The 25734-nt window shown below is 40.8% G+C and overlaps 1 protein-coding gene across 1 annotated transcript in view; it reads right to left on the bottom strand.

The window, feature by feature from the left end:
- nrg3b (neuregulin 3b) overlaps positions 1–25734 on the bottom strand; it is a 452682-nt gene that overhangs the window by 44165 nt on the left and 382783 nt on the right. The window contains exons 5-6 of the mRNA XM_046369406.1: positions 17803–17905; positions 3603–3729 (exon numbers count right to left, since the gene is read on the bottom strand). Coding sequence (XP_046225362.1) covers positions 3603–3729; positions 17803–17905 — 230 coding nt within the window. The remainder of the gene's footprint in view (positions 1–3602; positions 3730–17802; positions 17906–25734) is intronic.

Below are 25734 nucleotides of genomic sequence, written 5' to 3'. Positions count from 1 at the left end.
TTTTCCAGCATGCCTTTCAAGTCAATGTGAAATATAATCACCCATGACTGTCTTTGTTAGTGATAAATATATTATTGTTGCATTCAATAACTTTTATCCATGAAGCCTTCACCAAGTTGCTGCCTCAGTGATTATGTTTGAATTAAACTTAAACCCTTTATTACCATACAGTGTTGTCAGAACACGGTCACACACCTTTTCCACATTTTGTTGTGTTACCTGAATTTAAAATGGATTCAATTGCAATGTTATGTCACTGGCCTACACACAATACCCCATAATGTCAAAGTGGAATAATGTTTTTGAAATGTTTACAAATTAATAAAAAATGCAAAGCTGAAATGTCTTGAGTAAATTATTCAACCTCTGTTATGACAAGCATAAATAAGTCCAGGAGAAAACATTTGCATAACAAGTCACTTGCATGGACTCTGTGTGTAATATTAGTGTTTAACCCCCTAGTTACATAACACAAAAGCCTCATCAAAATCTGCCAGTTTAAGCAAGAGATATCAATGTTTTTTGCATTTGATGCTTCCAAATCCATTGCATTTGCCAGGTGGCAAACCTAGAGCGATGTTTGTCAGACCAGGAGACATCCCAAAAAACAGCGTTCTGTAGCGTTCAAACGGTTGAACGGTCTGTAGCGTTCAAATGGTTGGACCTACAACGTATTGTGACCACTCTGTGGAAAGGGAGACTCACGAACACGATGGCAATTTGCTTTAAAATACCCACAAGTGTCATAGGACTTGTCTGAAGGTAACCGGTACAGGTTTTTAAAAAACTAATGAAAGTATGAAGGTAGTTTTGTGCCTACCCCAAAAAGGGGTTAAATACTGTATGTGTAAGGACAGATACTTCAAAACCTTGTTTCTTAAGTAAACATGTTTTACTGTCCTTTTTGATATGTCATTCAATGCATTTCTATGGGCTTTAGTAGGAAAGGCCTAAATCAATATTTTATCAAATAATTTGTAGAACCCTTTGTAGAAAGGGTTCTATATGGAACCCAAAATGGTTCTACCTGGAACCAAAAAAGGTTTCTCCTTTGGGGACAGCCGAAGATCCCTTTGGAACCCTTTTTTTGAGTGTGTAGAATCAACACTCACAACTCTTTTTACTTGAGAGCCAAGATTTTAACACTTACAAATTTGCTGTGTGGGGATTTGAACTTTTGGGGAACTGTCAGGACTTGGACTCTACAAGGTGTCGAAAGCGTTCCACAGGGATGCTGGCCCATGTTGACTCCAATGCATCCCACAGTTGTGCCAAGTTGGCTGAATGTCCTTTGGGTGGTGGACCATTCTTGAAACACACAGGAAACTGTTAAGCATGAAAAACCCTGCAGCGTTTCAGTTCTTGACACATTCAAACCGGTGTGCCTAGCATCTACTACCATACCCATTCAAAGGCACATCAATATTTTGTCTTGCCCATTCAACCTCTTAATAGCACACGTACACAATACATGTCTTAATTGTCTCCAGGCTTAAAAATCCTTCTTTAACCTGTCTCCTCCCCTTCATATACACTGAATGAAATGGAGGCTTTAACAAGTGACATCAATAAGGGCTTTCACCTTGATTCACCTGGTCAACCTATATCATGGAAAGCTAAGGTAGTCCTAAAGTTTTTTTACACTCAGTGTATCTCCACAGTCTATAAATAAGAGGAAACAGGCCTAATGAGCAGCATTTCATGGCATAAAAGAAAAACATGGTGAAGAGAGGAAAAACAGGATGGTTATTCATAACCATTATTCATAACCATCACAGCAGTAAAGAACCCTGCTTGTGAAAATGGTTACACATATACCCCTCACCCCTGACAAAGAACCTATCAAGATTATTTTTCAAAGAGTGTACTTATCTTAAATATACGGTTGAAGTCGAAAGTTTACATACACTTAGGTTGGAGTCATTAAAACTCGTTTTTCAACCACTTCACAAATTTCTTGTTAACAAACTATAGTTTTGGCAAGTCGGTTAAGACATCTACATTGTGACACAAGTCATTCTTCCAACAATTGTTTACAGACAGATTACTTCACTTATAATTCACTGTATAACAATTCCAGTGGGTCAGAAGTTTACATACACTAAGTTGACTGTGCCTTCAAACAGCTTGGAAAATTCCAGAAAATGATGTCATGGCTTTAGAAGCTTCTGATAGGCTAATTGACATTGTTTTAGTCGATTGGAGTTGTACCTGTGGATGTATTTCATGGCCTACCTTCAAACTCAGTGCCACTTTGCTTGACATCATGGGACAATCAAAAGAAATCAGCCAAGACCTCAGAAAACAATTGTAGACCTCCACAAGTCTGGTTCATCCTTGGGAGCAATTTACCGCGTTCATCTGTACAAACAATAGTATGCAAGTATAAACACCATGGGACCACGCAGCCGTCATACCGCTTAGGAAGGAGACACGTTCCGTCTCCTAAAGAGGAACGTACTTTGGTGCAAAAAGTGCAAATCAATCCCAGAACAACAGCAGAGGACCTTGTACACATTTCCTCCAGCATCTTCACAAAAGTATCTATATCCACAGTAAAATGAGTCCTATATCAACGTAACCATTCTGCCTCTGAACAAGGCAGTTAACCCACTGTTCCTACGCCATCATTGAAATTCTTAACTGACTTGCCTAGTTAAATAAAGGTAAAATAAAAAGTAAATTAAAAAAACACTGAAAGGCCACTCAACAAGGAAGAAGCCACTGCTCCAAAACCGTCATTAAAAAAAGCCAGACTACGGTTTGCAACTGCACATTGGGACAAAGATTGTACTTTTTGGAGAAATGTCCTCTGGTCTGATGAAACAAAAATATAACTGTTTGGCCATAATAACCATCGTTATGTTTGGAGGAAAAAAGGGGAGGCTTGCAAGCCGAAAAACACCATCCCAACCATGAAGAGGGACTGGTGCACGACACAAAATAGATGGCATCACGAGGAAGGAAAATTATGTGGATATATTGAAGCAACATCTCAAGACATCAGTCAGGAAGTTAAAGCTTGGTTGCAAATGGGCCTTCCAAATGGACAATGACCCCAAGCATACTGTACTTCCAATATTGTGGCAAAATGGCTTAAGGACAACAAAATCAAGTCTTGGAGTGGCCATCACAACGCCCTGACCTCAATCCTATAAAAAATTATGTGGGCAGAACTGAAAAGGCGTGTGCGACCATGGAGGCCTATAAACCTGACTCAGTTACACCAGCTCTGTCAGGAGGAATGGGCCAAAATTAACCCACTTATTGTGGGAAGCTTGTGGAAGGCTACCCAAAACGTTTGACCCATGTTAAACAATTTAAAGGCAACGCTACTAAATATGAATTGAATGTACACTTCTGACTCACTGGGAATGTGATGAAATAATAAAAGCTGAAATAAATAATTCCCTCTACTATTATTCTGACATTTAACATTCTTAAAATAAAGTGGTGATCCTAACTGACCTAAGAAAGGGAATTTTTACTCGGAAAAACGGAGTTTAAAGGTTTTTGGCTAAGATGAATGTAAACATCTGACTTCAACTGTATTTAAACGTCAAGGTAGAATACAATAAGAAAGGCTGGTTCTTTAATCTCACCTTTTGAAGCTGCAGGCCGCACTGAGGCCTGGGGCAAGATTTAGACATCTGCCCAGAGGAGTTGATTCCGCACTCCCTCAGGTTCCAGCTCTCAGAGAATTGCGTCTGTACCTTTTCCCTGTGTCTCCTGCAGAGGGAGAGAGGCCATACCGAGTTTAATACAAAGCCCCACCTTCAGCTTTCATACAGTATGCCTACTGCACAGTATATTGCTCTGGGTTAGAGCTTTGTGTCCCTGGCTCTTGTACACTGATCCACTGTCTTTGAGCTGCATTCACGTCTTACAGGTGCCTCGTCACTGCTGAGATTCTGTTGTCCAGATTATCCAGCTCTTTGTACGCACAGTCACAGGGTGCAAATCAAATGTGTGTAATCATTTCTATTGAACTGTTAACACTGCTTTAAACGGCACCCCTTTTGCTACATGGTGAATGTTGCCAATAACTATGGAAATATCCTCCTGTTCATTCCACCCATGACAAGGCTCAATTATTTTGCAGCCATGTTAAATCATTTGTAATCAAGCAGCCAATGGATTATAGTGGTGGACGCTTTAAGGCAAACCCTTCAATGTTCCAAAGCCAGTAATGGCCGTTATACTATTGTTACATTGTAATAATTGCAGAGAGCCAGGGTAGTGGCGAAGGAAAGGTGCTCGGAGTGGAGAGGAAGAAGCAGTATTTTCAAAGTGAAGGTTTAATCAAAGTGATGTTGCATAAAACTTCTGTTAGGCACACAGGCATTTGTTTACACCGTGCTGTGAAATTTGAATGCTGATTGGTTAAAACCGCATTCCAGCCAGTGTCTATTCCACAAGTTACCACCGGCTAAATCTATGACGTTAAAATGCCTATTTACTTTGTTCCATCTGACTGCTCAATTCACTCTCTCATTAGCCCAGCCAAGAAATTTATAAACTTGATCTCCACTATAAAAAGCATCTAGACATTATCTTACATTTCCTTTAGACTAACATTTTGTTTTCAACAGCGGAGATTTGTATAAACCTTGCTCTCTGTCTCTCTGACATTTGCAACATTGTTTCAATATTCAAATTCTATCTCCAGCTGTCCCATAGTAAATAACATGTTGGAAGTTGGGCAGACAGAGTTTCTCAGCTCAGCCAGGCATAATTTCTATGGATGTATACAAATAAATGTCAATTGAAAAAAGGTAAAATGAAATGAAGTGCAGCTATTTTTCCATTTGTCCAGTTTCAGTTTGAAATGATTGTGTTAGCTGTGTTTATTGACTAGCTCCTGCTCTGAACAACAGCACCTCATTAGCTCATTGTTATGGATGTATCCAAGTAAAGTCACTAGAAAACAGCTTAAACAAATGCAAATGCAGCTACTTTTCTGTTATTCCGGTGGACGTGACTGTTAGCTGTAATTGGCGAGCTAGCAAGCAAAGGATAAGAACGCCGCCAGCCAGTATGGTAATTGAACATTGAGAACGAATGACTGGGTCGCGTCCATAGATACAGAACAAAGAGACTGAACTACTCTTGCAACCGAACCGATAGAACGAATAACCAGCCGGCTTGGGTAGCAACCCTAGATTTGTAACCCTAGACTATATCTTGTGGAAAGATGAATTAGTATGAATAAATTCCTCAAAATAATGTTTTTAATTAAAATGTCAATCATTATCATCATTTGAATATGTTGGTATCCCATTGATAAGATCCAACCTCATGCACATTTCAGCAATGTGACTTTATGATAATCGAGTAGACAGCTTAAACAGCTTAACAGTAACACTGCTGGATAGGCTACCACTAAAATGCTGTTGTGCATGCTGTTCGGAAGAAAATCACATGGGAGATTTTGGTGATAAAGTAGTGGCAGGTAGTGAGCGATGTGAATTGACAGAAAGAGACTGACACTGGTTTGAAACCTTTTTTGGTCTCCAACTGCACTTGTGTTAACAGCCGTTTAAAAACTGCATAAAATAAAATATATAGAAAAACTCAGATATAATGCATCAGAATTTACCTATGGTTATTGTTGAGGATGAGTGCATCACTTTGATTTAATGTACATTTCAAAACACAAGAATGCTCTCTTTTGTCATATTTCTAAGTACAGCATCAATGAACTGGAGCCTAAGGCTGCAGTTACACAACACAACTTGCACACAATTTTAGTTATAGTTGCAGGTTGCATGTGACATAATCTCAAGCAAATGTTTCTGCTACATGAAGCAACTCAAGCACAAACAAAATTCCACGCAATAGCCAATCAAAGTGAAGCTGCTTCTGTCATATTGTTTGAGTATTCTAAACTAACCCCATGTCATCTTCTCAGTACATTGATTTCACCCGTTTCGTTATTGTTATAGGATTGATTTAGACAAAATGCTGTCTGCACAGTTTAGATAGCTAAAAAAAATGAAATTGCCAACCAATGTTCCCTCTAATCTTTTTTCAGTATCAGCCAATGTGTGGTGTTCCATTTGGCCTACATTCCATTAGACTATTGAAATAAAAAACCTGTTTATTAACCTGTTTATCCACTTCTCCTTCAGACAAGGTGACTGAAAATGTTGTTGTGTTGTTTGATGCAAGAAACCACTACAAAATAAAATGCATTATTATTCTGATATCGTTATTACAGAGAATCAGATAAATTATGAACCCTCTGCCTATTGGCTAAGCTCATTCAATCATGCCTCAAAATACAACACTGCCCCTTTAAGACAAAAAAAGCTCTTTTTCTGGCTCGCTTTTCAAAGATTTTTAGAAACGTTGCCACGATCGTCATGGGAAGAAGTGGACCAAAGCGCAGCGTGGTACGTGTTCATTCTATTAATTTTATAATGAACACCGACAACAACAAAACAAAATACGAACGTGACGTTCTGCAGGGCAAAATAACAACCAAATCAAATTAAGATCCCACAAATGAAAGAGGGGAAAAAAATAAAATAAAATAATAATAAAAAATAAAAAATAAAAAGCCTAAGTATGATTTCCAATCAGAGACAACAATGGACAGCTGCCACTGATTGGGAGCCACACTCGACCAAAAACAAGGAAACAGATAACATAGAATGCCCACCCCAAATCACACCCTGACCTAACCAAATAGAGAAATAAAACAGCTCTCTAAGGTCAGGGCGTGACAAACGTATACGTGTTGTGCTCTTGTAGGAAGCATTCACTCCCCTATACTAACTACAAAGTATCTATAACTGGGCTAATAACTCACCAGCTAGCAAAGGATATGAACAAAATGTGCACATGTGGCAACTCTCGCTTTTGATCTCGAAACAAGCGCATCTACTCACGACTGCTCATGTCGTAAACACAGTCCAGTTCAAAGTAAATGGCACAGATCCATATATGGCAATGGTCTATTTGCATATAGGCCTACTGCAATTCTGATTGTTTATGCTGCACCGATCTGTGTAGAGTACGGGCTGAGTAGTGCGTGTCAATGCAATAGAATCCTACTCTGATGCATTCTGCCTAGTACAACATCTCTTGCATAGTTCGTTTTGTATTGGTATGTTGCACTGAAAGTGTCTAATATTGTGCTGATTCGATCACAATTTCCACAGTAAAGGGAAACGTTGATAGTGTTAACCAACTTTTTTCTGAGTGAAGATCACCTTGAGTCAAAATGCAAGCCGAGCTCTACCACCGCTCAGATTTGTTTTTAACATGATTTAAAAATAATCTCTCTCTAGTCATAGTTTTAAACGTTTAGAATTTTCACAGTATCAACTTTGCTGTAGCTTTCTTTTATGCCTGCTACTTTACTGCAGACACGGTCATTTAACTTATTAAAAATAAAAAATGAAATATTACATGTACTTAATTAAGTATTCAGACTCTTTACTCAGTACTTTGTTGAAGCATCTTTGGCAGCAATTACAGCCTCCAGTCTTCGTGGGTATGACTCTACAAGCTTGGCACAACTGTATTTGGGGGGGGGGTTTCTCCCATTCATCTCTGCAGATCCTCTCAATCTCTGTCAGGTTGGATGGGGAATGTTGCTGCACAGCTATTTTCAGGTCTCTACAGCGATGTTTGATCAGGTTTAAGTCCGAGCTCTGGCTGGCCCACTGAAGGACATTCAGAGAATTGTCCTGAAGCCACTCCTGCATTGTCGTGGCTGTGTGCTTAGGGTATTCCATGCGACAATTTTCCAAGAAACTGAAGATCTCATATACAACGCTGTGTACTACTCCCTTCACAGAACAGCGCAAACTGGCACTAACCAGAATATAAAAGAGGAGTGGGAGGCCCCGGTGCACAACTGAACAAGAGGACAAGTACATTAGAGTGTCTAGTTTGAGAAACATATGCCTCAACAGTCCTCAACAGGCAGCTTCATTAAATAGTACCCGCAAAACAACATGTCTCAACGTCAACAGTGAGGAGGCAACTCCGGGATGCTGGCCTTCTGGCTTGGTTTTTGCTCTGACATGCATTGTCAATTGTGGGACCTTATATAGACAGGTGTGTACCTTTCCAAATCGTGTCCAATTAATTGAATTTACCACAGGTGGACTCCAATCAAGTTGTAGAAACATCTCAAGGATGACCAATGGAAACAGGATGCCCCTGAGCTCAATTTCGAGTCTCATAGCAAGGGGTCTGCATACTTATGTAAATAAGGTTTTTCTGTTTTACATTTTTATACATTTGCCAAAATGTGGTTACTTTGTCATTATGGGGTATTGTGTGTAGACTGATGAGGAAAACAATTAATTTAATCCAATTTTAGAATGAGGCTGCAACGTAACAAAATGTGGAAAAAGTCAAGGGGTCTGAATACTTTCCGAATGCACTGTATATATATATATATATATATATATATATATATGACATAGAGTATGTTTGTGAAACTACGACTACATATTTACTGACTGTGATTTTTATTTGAATGTTGCGGTTTGTATTTGTTAACATCTTTTGTTTGTGACTTGCTACTTAGAGTGGGGCAAAAAAGTATTTAGTCAGCCACCAATTGTGCAAGTTCTCCCACTTAAAAAGATGAGAGAGGCCTGTAATTTATCATAGGTACTGTGGCAAACCTCTTCAGGTTAGGAGCGTTTGTCACAAATTAAGTGGTAAACTGTCACCAAATCACCATAGAATGAGAGTTCTTTCGAACAGGACAGTACCTGTGTGTTTGTTTCTCCGTCCTGGTCCACCCAGGCCATAGGCGAGGTCAAGGATAGCAGGGTTCGGTACACGAATCGGGTTCTCGGTAGGTCCAGGTCCAAACGCCAACAGGTAAATCCAAAACAATCCAGCTCATACACGGTAAATCCAGCCAATCTCTATTGTCTCTTTCTCTATTGTTCATAGATCCTTCCAGCACTCTCTCTCTTCCTGGTTTTTCTTGCCCCTTTATCTGTGGGTCGGCTCCACCTTCTGAGGGTTCCCCTTGCTTCTGGGACTTGTAGTTTTGGCGGTTGGCCATTTTGTGATCTGTAGTTCTGACAGGGGTGGCCATTTTAGTGATCGGGCAGAGCCCGTTTATTAGTTCTGCTCTCACATATCTGCCATTTATCACTCGACCCCTTCTTTGCCACAGTACACTTCAACTATGACAGACAAAATGAGAAAAAAATTCCAGAAAATCACATTGTAGGATTTTTAATGAATTTATTTGCAAATTATGGTGGAAAATACCTACTTTGTCTGTCATAGTGTACCTGTGATGAAAATTACAGGCCTCTCTCATCTTTTTAAGTGGGAGAACGTGCACAATTGGTGGCTGACTAAATACATTTTTTTTGCCACACTGTATGTGTATGCAACCAATACAATTTCACGTGATTTGATTGTTTCCTCCCTGTCTTGGTCTTCGCCTGTGTCCACATACTCCCTTGCGTTTTGTGAACTTCATTCTGACGTTGCAGTACATGGTTATGAAATGCTGTTCATTGTATGCCGTCTTTCCCAAAAGTATGTGGCAGTGTCCACACTCTTTCATGGGCCAAGCCCTGGGTTTGAGAATGTTTGCCTTTCGATTTGACATGATAGCTACAGATTTATTTTCTTCAGCCAATCGTCAAAAAAGAATATGTGAGGCAGATATATTTTATGTAGAAAGACCAATAGCTACTTTGAGAGATAATTGCAGATCTGTGCAACTAGAGCCAAAGATGGTGGATGAATGAAGACGTCTTACACAATCCATTCACAATTGAAACTAGATGGTAACTTTACAACTAAAGTTGTCGGGCATGCATTAGTTCTTGAAAAGTATTTTTGTGGTAATGGAAAGAAGTTTTAAAAGTTTGACTTTACAATATAAAGCAAAGGAGTTACAAATAGTCAAAGTTAAATTTAGTAAAATAATTGGTCTCTTTACTTTGATAGATTACTATATTCGTAATTCTTCTTTATTTTGTATCCCTTTTGGGAAATTTGTCTTGCATCTCAACAAACCACAGCACAGCATAATCACATAAGTGCATAAATACACAAATCAACCATAAAAATAAACCTTATTACATTGGATTGTGGGGCAGTTAGATCACAAAAATGCCTAAACTATAGTTGTTGCGTGTGAAAACTTAAAGAAGAAAGACATAGGACTGTCACAACCTGACCTTAGAGAGCCTTTTTTATTCTCTATTTTGTGAGGTCAGGGTGTGGGCAAATCTATGTTTCTATTTGTTTGTTGGCCTAGTATGGTGCCCAATCAGAGGCAGCTGTTTATCATTGTCTCTGATTGGGGATCATACTTAGGCAGCCCTTTTTCCCACCTTAGATTGTGAGATCTTGTTATTGTATTGTTGCTGTTTAGCACTACAGAGCTTTACGTTAGTTTGTATTTGTTTTTTTTTTTGGTGTATATTAATAAAGGAATTATGTACGCCTACCACTCTGCACCGTGGTCCGATCCTTCAAACAACGAGCGTAACAGAAGATCCCACCACAAACGGACCAAGAAGCGTGGTCAGGAGGAGAGGACACGAGGAAACCTGAGAGGCAACAGGAGTGGTTGGCAGTGGAAAGGGACGAAAGAGTCCGACGAAAGAGTTTGGAGGGGTTGGAGTCTGGAGCAAGACAGTCGCTTTGAGGAGTGTGTGACCCTTCAGGCACCGTGCTTTGCTGTTACATGTACTGTGTCTCCGGTACGCATCCACAGCCCAGTGTGTGCTGTGTCAGCGCCCCATAGTTGCCGGGCTAGGGTGAGGATCCAGCCAGGGTGGGTTGTGCCAGCTCTACGCTCCAGACTTCCGGTGCGTCTCCACGGCCCAGTGTATCCTGCGCCGGCTCTACGCACTGTGTCGCCAGTGCGCCTTCACAGCCCAGTGCGTTCTGTGCCAGCGCCCCACACTTGCCGGGCTAAAGTGAGCATCCAGCCAGGACGGGTTGTGCCAGCTCTGCGCTCCAGATCTCCGGTGTGTCTCCACGGCCCAGTATATCCTGTGCCAGCTCCACGCACCTGGTCTCCTGTACGTCTCTCCAGCCCGGTGCATCCTGTGCCAGCTCTACGCATCCGGCCTCCAGTGGTGATCCATGGCCCAAAGCCTCCAGTGATGATCCATGGCACGAAGCTTCCAGTGATGATCCATGGCACGAAGCCTCCAGTGATGATCCATGGCACGAAGCCTCCAGTAATGATCCACAGTCCGGAGCCTCCAGTGAGGATCCACAGTCCGGAGCCTCCAGTGAGGATCCACAGTCCGGAGCCTCCAGTGAGGATCCACAGTCCGGAGCCTCCAGCGACTGTCCCCAGTCCGGAGCCTGCAGCGACTGTCCCCAATCCGGAGCCTTCAGCGACAGTCTGCAACCTAGAGCCTTCAGCGGGGGTTCTCAGTCCAGAGCAGCCAGCGACGGTCCCAAGTCCGGAGCTTCCAGCGACGATCCCCAGTCTGGAGCCTCCAGCGACGATCCCCAGTCTGGAGCCTCCAGCGACGATCCCCAGTCTGGAGCCTCCAGAGACGGTTCCCAGTCCGGAGTCCGCGACAACAATCTACGGTCCGGAGTCCTCAACGACATTCTATGGTTCGGAGTCCGCAAAGACAATCTACGGTTCGGAGTCCTCGACGACGATCTACGGTCCGGAGTCCGCGATGACGATCTACGGTCCGGAGTCTGCGACAACAATCTACGGTCTGGAATCCCAGGCGACGATCTCCACACCAGAGGTGCCACCGAAGTAGGGGGAGCCTCAAGTGGAGCGGGGTCTGCGTTCCGCACCGGAGCCTTCACTGAGATGAGATTCCCACCCGGACTCTCCCCTATAGGTACAGGTTTACGGCCGGAGTCCAAACATTGGGGCGGTGGTACTGTTACTCCCTGACCTTAGAGAGCCTTTTTTGTTCTTTATTTGGTTAGGTCAGGGTGTGACTTGGGTGGAAAATCTATGTTTCTATTTCTTTGTTGGCCTAGTATGGTTCCCAATCAGAGGCAGCTGTCTATCGTTGTCTCTGATTGGGGATCATACTTAGGCAGCCAAAGCGATCTAATGTCAGAAGATGGGAATAAAACGCAGGGTCATGTGGACAATGTACTTTAGTAAAACGTTCAGTGTAAATGAAGTTTGATTGTAGTTGAATGATGATATAACGATTGGGATGTTTAGGCTATTATTTGGGGAGAGAAATATGATGGTGAATCTAGTGATGACAAAAAGTATTTTTGTGGTAGTTGAAGACCTATGTAGAATAGGTTCATATATAGACCTATTGATAGCTAGTTGTAGTTATATATAATAAATACACTCTTTAGGCTAACAGTGATAATTGAAAAGTATATTTCCTGAAGAAAACGTGGTGTGCTTGCAAGTTTGAAATGTTATAGTAGTGATAGTACCTGCAGTAGTAATGGTGGTGACTGGTTTTTGTTGAAAGTAGGTAGATGAAAATATTGATTGATTGGTTGGTTGATAGGATAGCCTGAACCTGAGAAAGTTGGTTTGGTGTGTCACGCCCTGACCGGAGAGAGCCTTTTTATGTCTCTATTTTGGTTTGGTCAGGGTGTGATTTGGGTGGGTATTCTATGTTTTGTTTTCTATGTTTCTTTATTTCTATGTTTTGGTTGGGTATGGTTCTCAATCAGGGACAGCTGACAGGGTCGGCGGCGAGTGTCCAAACAACAGACGCACTAGTCCGGGGCCCGCAACGAGGGTCCCCATTCTGGGGTCGGCAGTGAGGGTCCCCACACCAGAGGCGCTACCAAAGTGGGGTGAGCCAGAGGTGGAGTGGGGTCTACATCCAGCACCAGACCTGCCACCGCAGATGGATGCCCACCCGGACCCTCCCCTATAGGTTCAGGTTTTGCGGCCAGAGTCCGCACCTTTGGGAGGGCGGGGGGATACTGTCACGTCCTGACCTGATAGAGCCTTTTTATGTCTCTATTTTGGTTAGGTCAGGGTGTGATTTGGGTGGGCATTCTATGTTTCTTTATTTCTATGTTTTGGCCGGGTATGGTTCTCAATCAGGGACAGCTGTCTATCATTGTCTCTGATTGGAAGCTGTTTATCCCTCCTTCAGTGTGGGTAGTTGACTTTGTTAGAGGCATCATAGCCTAAGTTAAGCGTCACTGTTGTTTCTTTGTTTTGTTGGCGACATTTAACAAATAAAAACAAAAATGTACGCTCACCACGCTGCACCTTAGTCCGCTTCTTACAACGCCCGTGACATAGTGTCTCTAGCTTGAACAGTTCAAGAGGAACAATTATTGTTCTGGGGATTATATGCTTATATATGCACATTTGAGTAGTTATAATTAAAATGGGTGGTGGTCAGTAAATGTGTTGTTGTCAGGAGTTGTGTGGCTGTGGTCAGTAATTTAATGGTTCAGTAATTGTATTGGTCTGTAGTTTAGTGGTTGTGGTTACTAGCTGTGGTCAGCAGTTGTGTGGTTGTGGTTAGCAGTTGTGTACTTGTGGTCAGTAGCTGTGGTCAATAGTTGTGGCCAATAGTTATGTGGTCAGTAGTTGTATGTTTGTGGTCACTAACTGTGGTCAGCAATGAATCTTCTAGCTTCTGACATGACTTAATGCAAAAGACAGCACCTGATGAGTTACTTAAACAGCTCTATCTATTGTTTGGTTGACGCTATTCCTAATTCTTTCAGTTTTGAAAGTAGAGTAAGATTTCATACGCTCCAAGTTTTTGTCTGACTTGTTGGGGGAGTTTGGCAGTCGTTTGGAAATAGTTTGTGGGAAATGTGTTAATGTGTTATTGCAGTTACTGAAAAAGCTGTATCGTTATATACGTAGCAGTTAATTCCGCAAACAGAATTGAATAGCAGAGAAGTAGATGATGATGTCATACCCTCTCACTGTTTGTCTAACTTGTTGGGGAAGTGGTAAAAATGTCTGCTTTTTATAAAAAGTTAGAGAGTGTTGTTAATGTGGTTACTAAAACAGTTGTAACTTTTTTATCAGAATAATACATTTCGTTCCAAGGTTAGATTTGAAAAGTAGAGGAAGATTTCATATGCGCTAAATTTTTGTATAAGTTGTTAACAAAGTGGTCAAAGTAGATGATTTGTGTAAAAAGTTGCATTGTTGCAGTTACAGTGAATGGAATGTTGGAAGTGATGTCACAATGGGCAGATTTAGAATGATTTAGAATAACTTTAAAAGTATAAAATGTATCAAAAAGTTACACAGTTGTCCTGGCCAATCTACACATTTTAAAGTTTGATCTGCGTTTCTAGCTTAAATGCTGTAAGAGGAGTAGCGTGCTTAATAATAATAAAAGTCAGAAGTATGTTGAAGATTTAAGTCAGGGCTTTTGCTTTGCCAAGCTCCACAACAAGAAGTACGTCAAAGATGTACAATGGGGACTTTTGCTTTGAAAGCCCCACTAAAAATAGTCACAGTTCCAGTAAATACCGATGTGATAGAAGCTGGGTCTACTTTTAAATGAACCAGAAAAAAAGGAGCCAATGAAATGTCTCACGTCCTCTTTCGTCTCTGCTGGAGCTACCATATTGAGTCATTGGGAGTGACACACTAGTTCACAGACGAGACATTATATTGACCAGATACTCTGGGGGCCACTCTAACAATTATAATAAATGTCTTCAAAAATGTAAGACAGTCAGGAGGAGGCAAGATGAGGTGGCACCATTCTAGCCAATGAGAGGGCAGATAACGAGTGTGATACGCACAACACGCACAACAGTTTCCACTAGTTACCACAACCACAAAGTCAAAATTGGCTATATCGTATATATAAATAAAATGAAAGTTAGGGTTAGGTGTAAGTTTAGCAGTGTGGTTAATGTTATGGTTAGGTTTAATATCACATTTGAACTTCTTATGGCTAGGGGCAGTATTGAGTAGCTTGGATGACTGGATGAATAAGGTGCCCAGAGTAAACTGCCTGCTACTTGCTAATATATGCATATTATTTGTATATTTGGATAGAAAACACTCTAAAGTTTCTAAAACTTTTTGAATTATGTCTGTGAGTATAACAGAACTCATATGGCAGGCAAAAACCTGAGAAAAAATCCAACCAGGAAGTGGGAAATCTGAGGTTGGTCGTTTTTCAACTCATACCCTATTGAGGATACAGTGGGATATTGGTCATGTTGCACTTCCTAAGGCTTCCACTAGATGTCAACAGTCGTTAGAACCTTGTTCGATGCTTCTACTGTGAAGTGGGGGCAAATGAGAGGGGAATGAGTCCGAGGTCTGCCAGAATCCCTTGAGCTCGTGACACTCGTTCACGTGAGAGCGAGCTCTGTTCCATCGAAATTCTACAGACAAAGGAATTCTCCGGTTGGAACATTATTAAAGATTTATGTTAAAACATCTTAAAGATTGATTCTATACTTTGTTTGACATGTTTTTATGGACTGTAACGGAACTTTTGGACTTTTCGTCTGCTTGTGCGTCATGAAGTTGGATACTGGGCTCAACGGGCTAACAACAAGGAGGAATTTGGACATAAATGATGGACCTTATCGAACAAAACAAACATTTATTGTTGAACTGGGATTCCTGGGAGTGCAATCTGATGATAAGTAAGTAAGTGAATATTTATAATGTTATTTCTGTCTTCTGTTGACTGCACAATATGGCGGATATCTTTATGGCTTGTTTGGTCTCTGAGCGCCGTACTCAGATTATTGCATGTTTTGCTTTTTCCTTAAAGCTTTTTTGAAATCTGACACAGCGGTTGCATTAAGGAGAAGTGTATCTAAAATTCCATCATGACACTTGTATTTTCATCAACATCTATGATGACTATTTCTGTAAATTGATGTGGCTATCTGCACAATCACCACATGTTTTAGAACTACTGAACGTAACGCGCCAATGTAAAATTAGATTTTGATATAAATATGCATTTTAGCGAACAAAACATACATGTATTGTGTAACATGAAGTCCTATGAGTGTCATCTGATGAAGATCATCAAAGGTTAGTGATTCATTTTATCTATATTTCTGCTTTTTGTGAATCCTCTCTTTGGCTGGAAAAATAGCTGTGTTTTTCTGTGACTTGGTGGTGACCTAATATAATAGTTTGTGGTGCTTTCGCTGTAAAGGCTTTTTGAAGTCAGACACTGTGGCTGGATTAATGAGAATTTGATCTCTAAAATTGTGTTAAATACTTGTATGCTTGAGGAATTTTAATTATGAGGTTTTTGTTGTTTTGAATTTGGCGCCCTGCACTTTCACTGGCTGTTGGCGAGATGGGACGTAACCATCCCACATATCCCAGAGAGGTTAAGAAGGAAAGAAATTTAACAAATTACGTTTTAACAAGGAACAAATGTTAATTAAAATGCATTCCAGGTGACTAAGTCATGAAGCTGGTTGAGAGAATGCCAAGAGTGTGCAAAGCTGTCGTCAAGGCAAAGGGTGGCAACTTTGAAGAATCTCAAATACAAAATATATATTTTAGTTGTCTAACACTTTTTTGATTACTACATGATTCCATATGTGTTATCTCTATATGTGTTGCCCGGGGTGGCAGGTAGCCTCGTTGTTAGAGCGTTGGACTAGTAACATTAAGGTTGCATCAAATCCCTGAGCTGACAAGGTAAAAATCTGTTCTGCCCCTGAACAAAGCAGTTAACCCACTGTTCCTAGGCTGTCATTGAAAATAAGAACTTGTTCTTAACTGACTTGCCTAGTTAAATAAAGGTAAAAAAAATATCTCAAGTGTTGTTAACACCCACTGGTTGGTGGAGAAACCAGCTTTTGAGTGTTCATAGATAAAACACCTAAGTTCTTCTGACTGGCATGGAAGTTGGGTAGAGCCTTCAGAGGTGTACTAGGGTATTTGGTGCAGTGTGATTAAATGAGAGATCGGACAAATGGTGTCCTATCCTAACCTGTTGTAGGCAGTTATGAGTATGAGAATGACATCTTCACAGTCAGAAAAGGGAAATTAAATAAATAATAGGAAATAGATGCAAAGATTAAAAAAATTCAAATAGATTGTTTTTATATTTAGCTACTTGTTTTTTGTTGTTATGAATAAGTGTCATAATTTATTCCCCATTTGCATAAGCCACTTATGCCTTCTTGCAATGCAAATACTTAAACCACAAGAAATTGTATATATGCATGGTCTAAAGCAGTGTTCTCAACCCTGATCCTCGAATACACATTTTTCTTGTAACTGAACAAGCACAACTGATTCAACTAATCATCAATCCCTCAATGAGTTGAATGAGGTGTGTTTGTCGAGGTCTACAACACAACTGTGCACTGTTGAGGGTACTCTAGGACCAGGTTTGGGAAACTCTGGTCTAAAGGACGAGGATAAGCACATTCTCAATTCAAGTTCAGTTTTTTTTAAATCTCCACTTTTGCGTGAACTGGATCAACCAGTTTTTGTGCGTACGCAAAATGTACAAATAAGGTCCCGGGGCTGCACCTCTACCTTCCTATGCTAATGCAGAACGCTGCTCCCCAGACAAAGGCACTGGATCTCAGTGCTTGAGGCGTCACTTCAGACACCCTGGTTCAAGTCCAGGCTGTATCACAACCAGTTGTGATTGGAAGTCCCATAGGGCGGCGCACAATTGGCCCAGCGTCCTTCTGGTTTGGCCGGTGTAGGCCGTCATTGTAAATAAGAATTTGTTCTTAACTGACTTGCCTAGTTAAGTAGGTTATTTAAAAGGTTAAATAAATCAAATAAAAGGCTGGTTCATGCTTTTGTATCTTACAGTTTAGGTCCAATGATGATACAATTGTCCCTCTGTTGTTTGGTGGCATCCTTAGCTACCTGGTGTGACAATCACTCACTTGTTGCGGCAATAGAGAGCCATGCACGCCACTCCGAGAAAACTGATTCCTGAGGCGATGCTGCAGATGGACATCACCTGTCTCTGGTAAGTCTCACGGCTCTCTGTGGAGACACAGGCAAAACATATGATGTTAAAGCCACATTCTGTATATTCATGTAGAGTACCATGAAATGGAGTTAGTAACACACACAATAGTAGTTGTAGGTATTGTGGCTCTCTGTAGAGACACACTCGATATGCATGTAGAGTACCATCAGAGTGAGCCACCAACAAAAATTATAAATCCTCGATAGTAACACACACAATAGTAATGGTCGGTCTCGTGACACAGATAAGAAGCATTTTAAAGCCACACTGTAAGATGTGCATTAACTGCCTTCAGAAAGTATTCATACTCCTTGACTTATTCCTCATTTTGTTGTTTTCAGGCTGAATTCAAAATTATTAAAAAGTTTTATTTTTCTCCCATATCTACATACAATACCCATAATAACAAAGTGAAAACATGTTTTTAGAAGTGTTTGCAAATTTATTGAAAATGAAATACAGAAATATCACATTTTTAAGTATTCACACCCCTGAGTCAATATGTGTTAGAATGGAATCCAGAGTGGTGCAGTGGTCTAAGACACTGCTTCTCAGTGCAAGAGGCAGTACTTGGTTCAAATCTAGGCTGCATCACATCTGGCTGTGATTGGGAGTCCCATAGGGCGGTGCACAATTGGCTCAGTGTTGCCTGGTGTAGGCTGCCATTGTAAATAGAATATGTTCTTCACTGACTTGCCTAGTTAAATACAAATAATCACCTTTAGCAGTGATTACAGCTGTGAATCTTTCTGTGTAAGTCTCTAAGAGCTTTGCCCACCTGGGTTGTACAGTATTTGCACATTATTCCTTAAAGAAATATTCAAGCTCTGTCAAGTTGGTTGTTTATCATTGCTAGACAACCATTTTCATGTCTTGCCATAGATTTTCAACTGTAACTAGACCACTAAAGAACATTCAATGTTGTCTTGGTAAGCAAATCCAGTATATATTTGACCTTGTGGTTATTGCCCTGCTGAAAGGTGAATTTGTCTCCCAGTGCCTTTTGGAAAGTGCTTGAAATGTACTGCTCGATTGAGGGACCATACAGATAATTGTATGTGTGGGGTACAGAGAAGGTTGTCATTCAAAAATCATCTTAAACACTATTGTTGCACACAGAGTGAGTCCATGCAACTTGTTTTGTGACTTCTTAAACAAATGTTTACTCCTGAACTTATTTAGGTTTGCCATGACAAGGAGTTGAACACTTATTGAATCAAGACATTTCAGCTTTTCATTTTTAATTAATTTGTAAAAATTTCAGAAAACATAATTCCACTTTGACATTATGTGGAATTGTGTGTAGGCCAGTGACAAATCTACATTTAAGTCAATTTTTAATTCAAAATGTTGCAATGTCATGGGGTATAAATACTTTCTGAAGGCAGCGTCCCACTGAGCACAGATGTCAATTCAACATCTATTCCACGTTGGTTCATCGTAATTTAATTGAAAAGACGTAGAAACAACGCTGATTCAACCAGTGTGGGATAATATCAAAGATGTGCCACTATCAAAAACAATGGAGTAAAATATAAATGCAACCCTAAGTACTACTGAACCAAAGTGATTTGCCATCTGCTTTGGGGCTCAACATCCAACAGGAGGGAGGACACTCGCAAATATGTGGAGCAACTCACAAATGTGAGTCAACTCACAAATGCAATGCATGTCACAAATGTAAGATGCAGTTCACCAATGTAATATGTGAAGTCACAAATGTCATATTCACAAAAACATTTTTGACCACTGTTGTGTTTGCAATGTAAGAAAGATCTTTGCAAAATATGCTGTGTAAACCAGAAATCTATCTTGCATTTATTTGCTCATCATCATTTGTTTTAGTTGATGATGACTCTTTTGCTTTGGATGATGACATAGAGTATGTTTGTGAAACTACAACTACATATTTACTGACTGTGATTTTTACTTGAATGTTGCATTTTGTATTTGTTAACCTCTTTGGTTTGTGACTTGCTACTTACTGTATATATTTTCAAAATGTTGATAGTTATTTCTGTGGAGATGTTCAAGTTTTCCAGAATTCAGTCAAGCTCACATTTGGAGAGATGCTTCTCTGCCGCCACAAAACGTGCATAATAGTGCCTCTAGCCTACTCGGAATGGTTCGGGATGGTTGAATATTTTTCTTGCCGGTTTCAACAAGCTTGCAGCAACAAGTCCTTCAGAATCATTATATACTTTGACCATTTAGCTTGCATTGTCTGACACACAACCAGCTTGCTTTTTAAATCAACCTCAACGTTTTGTTAATATGTTTTAGCACTTTCCGACACTTGTCAATACACTGTATCAGTCAGTCAACTTTTACTTCTTCACCCAGCTCTCGTTTGCAAGGCAAACAAAATATGAAGGAGTCTTCTCTATTATCAGTGGATTCGTCTGTTGTTATGGAGATGCTGTTTTTTGACAAGCTTTTTTTATTTCTTGATTTCAGATGGTCAATTAGCTTGTTTGTTATGCAGGTGAATGAGGACCCAAAAGCGACTTGGCGAAAACAGAGTTTTTAATCCAGTAAGAAACCTTACAAAACAAAAAGCATAATACTACTCGTAAAGACGAGAACAGACAGGAGACTTGATCGAGAACTGCAGGTTGCCTCGGGAAGGCACTTGAACCTAGCAGACTCAGACACCTGCTCACCACGCAGCATCTGAGGGAAACACGACACGACAGGGCAAAACATAGACACAGCACGGTGAATTATAGATGAGGATCCGACAGGGCAGGTACGGAAAACAAGGAGAGAAATAGGGACTCTAATCAGGGAAAAGGATCGGGAACAGGTGTGGGAAGACTAAATGATGATTAGGGGAATAGGAACAGCTGGGAGCAGGAACGGAACGATAGAGAGAAGAGAGAGCGAGAGAGTGAGAGAGGGAGGGGGAGAGAGAGGGATAGAAAGAGGGAAAGAACCTAATAAGACCAGCAGAGGGAAACGAATAGAAGGGGAAGCACAGGGACAAGACATGATAATTAATGACAAAACATGACATTGTTAGCACATTTTCTTATGTCGCAGGTTTTGTTGCAGGTTTTGCAGAATATATTTTTGTCATCTGTAACAAGTGCCCCAGCAGTGTATTGAAGCACTTTTTTCCCAAGCGCTATTCAGATCTTGGATTTCCAGTTATTGTTTTTGTACTTCCATGGTTGGATTCCTCGACTCCACTTTAACTGCCCCATTTTTACAAGTTCCGATGACCAGATATTGAGTCAGTTGGAGAGGATCAGCTTGTGCAAAGTGAGGTGTAGAGTCACTGATCTACAAATAGTTGTCCTTGCCAAATAATCTACATTATGCGATCCAGATTCGCAAAGCTACGCCTCCCATTTGCTAGGCGACCCCCCCCCAACCCCCTACCAAAATACATGAGCACAACCAGACATTGATTGATTGGAGACTCCTTGTATTAACTACAGAACATTTCCTAGGATTTTCTATTTGCAGCGACACTAGCCGTATAATGCTGGAAAGACCGTTAAAAGCACAGTGCCTCATTTAATCACGCAAAACGCATGGCTCAGTCTATTGACATCTGGCATGTGAACGAAATTAAATTCAAATTAACTTGAAAATAATATATAGGTTATTCTACTTGCCTTGGGACGGGGTTTATGCCATGTAATATGTGGCTGCCTAGTGCTACGTGTCCATATTACAACATCCTCAGTCTCAGCAGGACTTGATTCAATCTGAGGCTGTCCTCATATGGACACTGTATTGGACCATAAAGTATTGTTTGGCAATCATCTCTGATTGTTTGGCCACAAGTGAGAATACTAATGAAGTTAGAACTAAATAAATCCATTGTATGGATGATTTCAAAGTCATGCTTATTCACACAGTACTTGTAGTTGGGTGGTTGTTGTCAGTTGTTGGGTCAGAAGATGTGGTCAGTAGTTGTGTGGTTATGTTTAGTAGTTGTGGTGAGTAGTTTTGTTCAATGGTTGTGGACAGTAGTTGTGGTTAGTAGTTGTGGTCAGTATTTGTCAGTAGTCTTGCTGTCAGTAGTTGTGGTCAGTAGTCGTGTGGTTATGGTCAGTACTTATGGTCAGTAGCTGTGGTCAGTAATTGTGGTCAGGTGGTTGTGTTCAGTAGTTGTGAAGGTCAGTAGTTATGGTGATACGATTTGTGGCCAGTAGTTGTGTGGTTGTGGTCAGAAATGGTGTGCTTGTGGTCAGTTTTTGTGGTTGGTTGGTAGTTGAGTGGTCAGTAGTTGTGCGGTTGTGGCCAGTAATTATATTAATAAGATGTGTGGCCAGTAGTTGTGTGGGCAGTAATTGTGTAGTCATTAGGTGTGTTCATTAGTTGTGTGGTTGTAATCAGTAGTTGTGGTTAGTAGTTGTGGTCAGTAGATGTGTGGTCTGTAATTGTGGTTCTGTGGTTGTCGCTAGGTGGTGGTGTTCAGTAGTCGTGGTTGTCAGTAGTTATCGTGATTAGATGTGGGTTCAGTAGTTATATGTTTGTGTTCAACAGTTTCAACTGTTCTACCTTGTTATTATTCGACCATGCTGGTCATTTATGAACATTTGAACATCTTGGCCATGTTCTGTTATAATCTCCACCCGGCACAGCCAGAAGAGGACTGGCCACCCCACATAGCCTGGTTCCTCTCTAGGTTTCTTCCTAGGTTTTGGACTTTCTAGGGAGTTTTTCCTAGCCACCGTGCTTCTACACCTGCATTGTTTGCTGTTTGGGGTTTTAGGCTGGGTTTCTGTACAGCACTTTGAGATATCAGCTGATGTACGAAGGGCTATATAAATACATTTGATTTGATTTTGATTTGATTCATTAGATGTGTTGTTGTGGTCACTAGATGTGGTCAGCAGTTGTCTGGTTGAGGTCAGAAGTTGTGTGGTTATGATCAGTAGTTGTATGGTCAGTAATTGTGTGGTTGTGGTCAGTAGTTATGGCCAATAGTTGTAGCTATTAGTTGTTTTATTGTTCAAGAGTTCAAGGGTTACTGTTGGTGAGTTATTTATACAAATGTCAGACATTTTTTGTATTGGTTGTGGTCAAGATTTATGGTCAGTAGTTGTGTGGTCAGTAGTTATGTTGTGGTGATCAGTCATTGTTGTCATTTGTTGTGGTTCGTAGTTGTGTGGTTTGGTCAGTAATTGTGGTCACACTTCACCCTCGTCTCCATTTTTTGCCCTCTGAGTCTGTTGATATCCATAGCAACAGCTCCATTTGGGCTGCTTAATGATGACACAGAGACCTGCTAGCTGTCATTAGATAGCCACTTGTTGAACCTCTAAACTTTGGTCAGTCGTTGTGTGGTTGTGATCAATAGTTGTGGTCAGTAGTGTTGTTCAGTGGTTCAGTTCAGTAGTTGTGTGGTTTGTGATCAGTAGTTGTGGATAGTAGTTGTTGTCAGTTGCTTTGTGGTCAGTATAATGATTTCAGTATTTGTGGTCAGTAGTTGTGTGGTTGGGGTCAACTGTTCTGTGGTTGGGGTCAGTAGTTGTGTGGTTGTGGTCAGTAATTGTGGTTAGTAGTTGTGGTCAGTAGTTGTGGTCAGGTGGTAGTGGTCAGTATGTATGGTAATTAGATGTGTGGTCAGTAGTTGTGTTATTATGGTCAGTAGTTGTGTGGTCAGTAGTTGTGGTCAGTAGTTGTTGTCAGTGTGGACGGTAGTTTTGGTAAGTAGGTGTGTGGTTCATTAGTTGTGGTCAATAGTTGTGTGGTTGTGGTCAGTAGGTTAGGTCAGAAGGTTAGATCAGTAGTCAGTACTTGTGGTTAGTAGTTGTGTGGTTGTGGTCCGTAGTTGTGCGGTTCAGTAGTTGTGTGGTTATGTACAGTAGTGGTGGTGAGTCGTTTTGTTCAGTGGTTGTGGTTCAGTAGTTGTGGTTCAGTAGTTGTGATCAGTAGTTGCAATGGCCAGTAGTTATGTTGATAAAATGTATGACCAATAGTGGTGTGGTCAGCAGTTGTGTGGTTGTGGTCACTAGATGTGGTCAGCAGTTGTATTGTTGTGGTCAGAAGTTGTGTGGTTGTGGTCAGTCGTTGTGGTCGGTAGTTGAGTGGTCAGTAGTTGTATGGTAATATGTTTTGTGGTTGTGGTCAGTAGTTGTGTGGTTGAGTTCAGATGTTGTGTGGTTGTGGTCAGTAGTGTGGTCAGTAATTGTGTGGTTGTGGACAGTAGTTGTGGTCAGTAGTTGTGTGGAGGTGTGGTTGTGGTCAGTAGTGGTGTAGTTATGTAGTTGTGCAATATGTAGGAGTGGTCAGTATTTGTGTAGTGGTCAGTAGATGTGGTTAGTAGTTTTGTTCAATGGTTGTGGTCAGAAGTTGTATGGTTGTGTTCATTAGTTGTGTGGTTGTGGTTACTAGATGTGGTCAGCGGTTCTGTGGTTGTGGTCAGAAGTTTTGTTGTTGTGGTCAGTTGTTGTATTTACTAACAGTAATTGTGTGATTGTGGTCAGCAGCAATGTTCCATCTAAACCAAGAATGCAGTGCAGCTCCCCGGGACTGCCATGCAGAAATATCAGTCCATAAAGAGATGCATGAGATTGAACTTCACTCAACTTTCTAGAGTAGTGGTCACCAACCGATCGATCGCGTTCGACTGGTCGATCTCCAAGTCATTCCTAGTCGATCGCCAAACAATTCTGTATAAAACCCAACGATAAAGCCTTGTGTCCCTATTTTGTTTTATTAGTCTCTGACTGTTGGCAGTAGGTGTAACCAATTCAGCTGCCCTAGTAGCTGAAGCCAGGTAGAGCCAGGTAGACAAACTATTGCCACTTTGAACAATTTCATGTGTCTGAAGGTAAAGACTCTGCCTTCCCGGTGGGCCCAGATAGCAAATCAAGTGCACTATAGGCCTACCGATGGCTAATTGGATGGCTCAGATGACCGTTTCTGCAGTAATGTAGCAGGCATAAAAGAGTGTTACAGCAATGTTGATGTGAGATTTAAAAACATTTAAAACCATGAATAGAGAGAGACTGTCAACGAACACAGCAAAGATATGCTGTTTTTATGAGTGAGTTCATGTTTAAGTTTTTACTGTCAACACTTTTTATTCAACACAGCCATAAAATGTGCATTCTTTCTATTTCCACCCCCAGTGCTACATTAAGCATGGCAGCAATAATGAATGAGTAGGAAAGTGTTTATAGGCTTGTGCTGTAATTATTAGAGGCTTGGTTCTTTTTTAATATGGAGGAATATTTCACTTTCTCTGTCCATAGGAGTAACAACATTAATTTGTGCGTGCGGCAGACATAATACGGTGCGACTGGAGTTTCGCCATCAGCTGGAAGACATTGTCCCTTCTTGGTCAGTGTCAGTGGAGGAAAGGGCGAGCGGAGGTATGTTGAGAGGCAGACCCTCAGCCTGCTGCTCTCTTCCTCCGTTCAGATTGACCGTCAGATTCAGGCACCACCAGCCCAGTAAAATAAAAATAAGAATCAAATTATTTAAAAATGTATGCTCACTCGGCTGTGCTTCACAGGTAATACAACTACGGATCTATTACCGGTGTGATCATAAAACCTGTCTTTATATAATTTACAAAACATGTGACCGGCCGGCTCGATTCGGTCTTATGTAACAAAATTTGAAATTGTGTTTTTTACATTGGATAAAAGTAGACTCCAAGCTATAAAATTGTATATTCTGCTTTGAAAGTTGATAAACTTGTAACCCCGCTTTTGAGAAAATGGCCATTGAATGTTTTGGTACATGTACCGGAGAGCACTTCTTTGTCTTCACCCATTCACCATCGTTCACCTCTTAATTGTATTTATTTTATTTAACCTTTATTTAACCAGGTAGGCCAGTTGAGAACAAGTTCACATTTACAACTGCATCTTGG

Source organism: Oncorhynchus gorbuscha, linkage group LG11 (genome assembly GCF_021184085.1).
Source record: "Oncorhynchus gorbuscha isolate QuinsamMale2020 ecotype Even-year linkage group LG11, OgorEven_v1.0, whole genome shotgun sequence".
NCBI lineage: Eukaryota > Metazoa > Chordata > Actinopteri > Salmoniformes > Salmonidae > Oncorhynchus > Oncorhynchus gorbuscha.
This window is presented reverse-complemented; position numbering and strand designations above follow the sequence as displayed.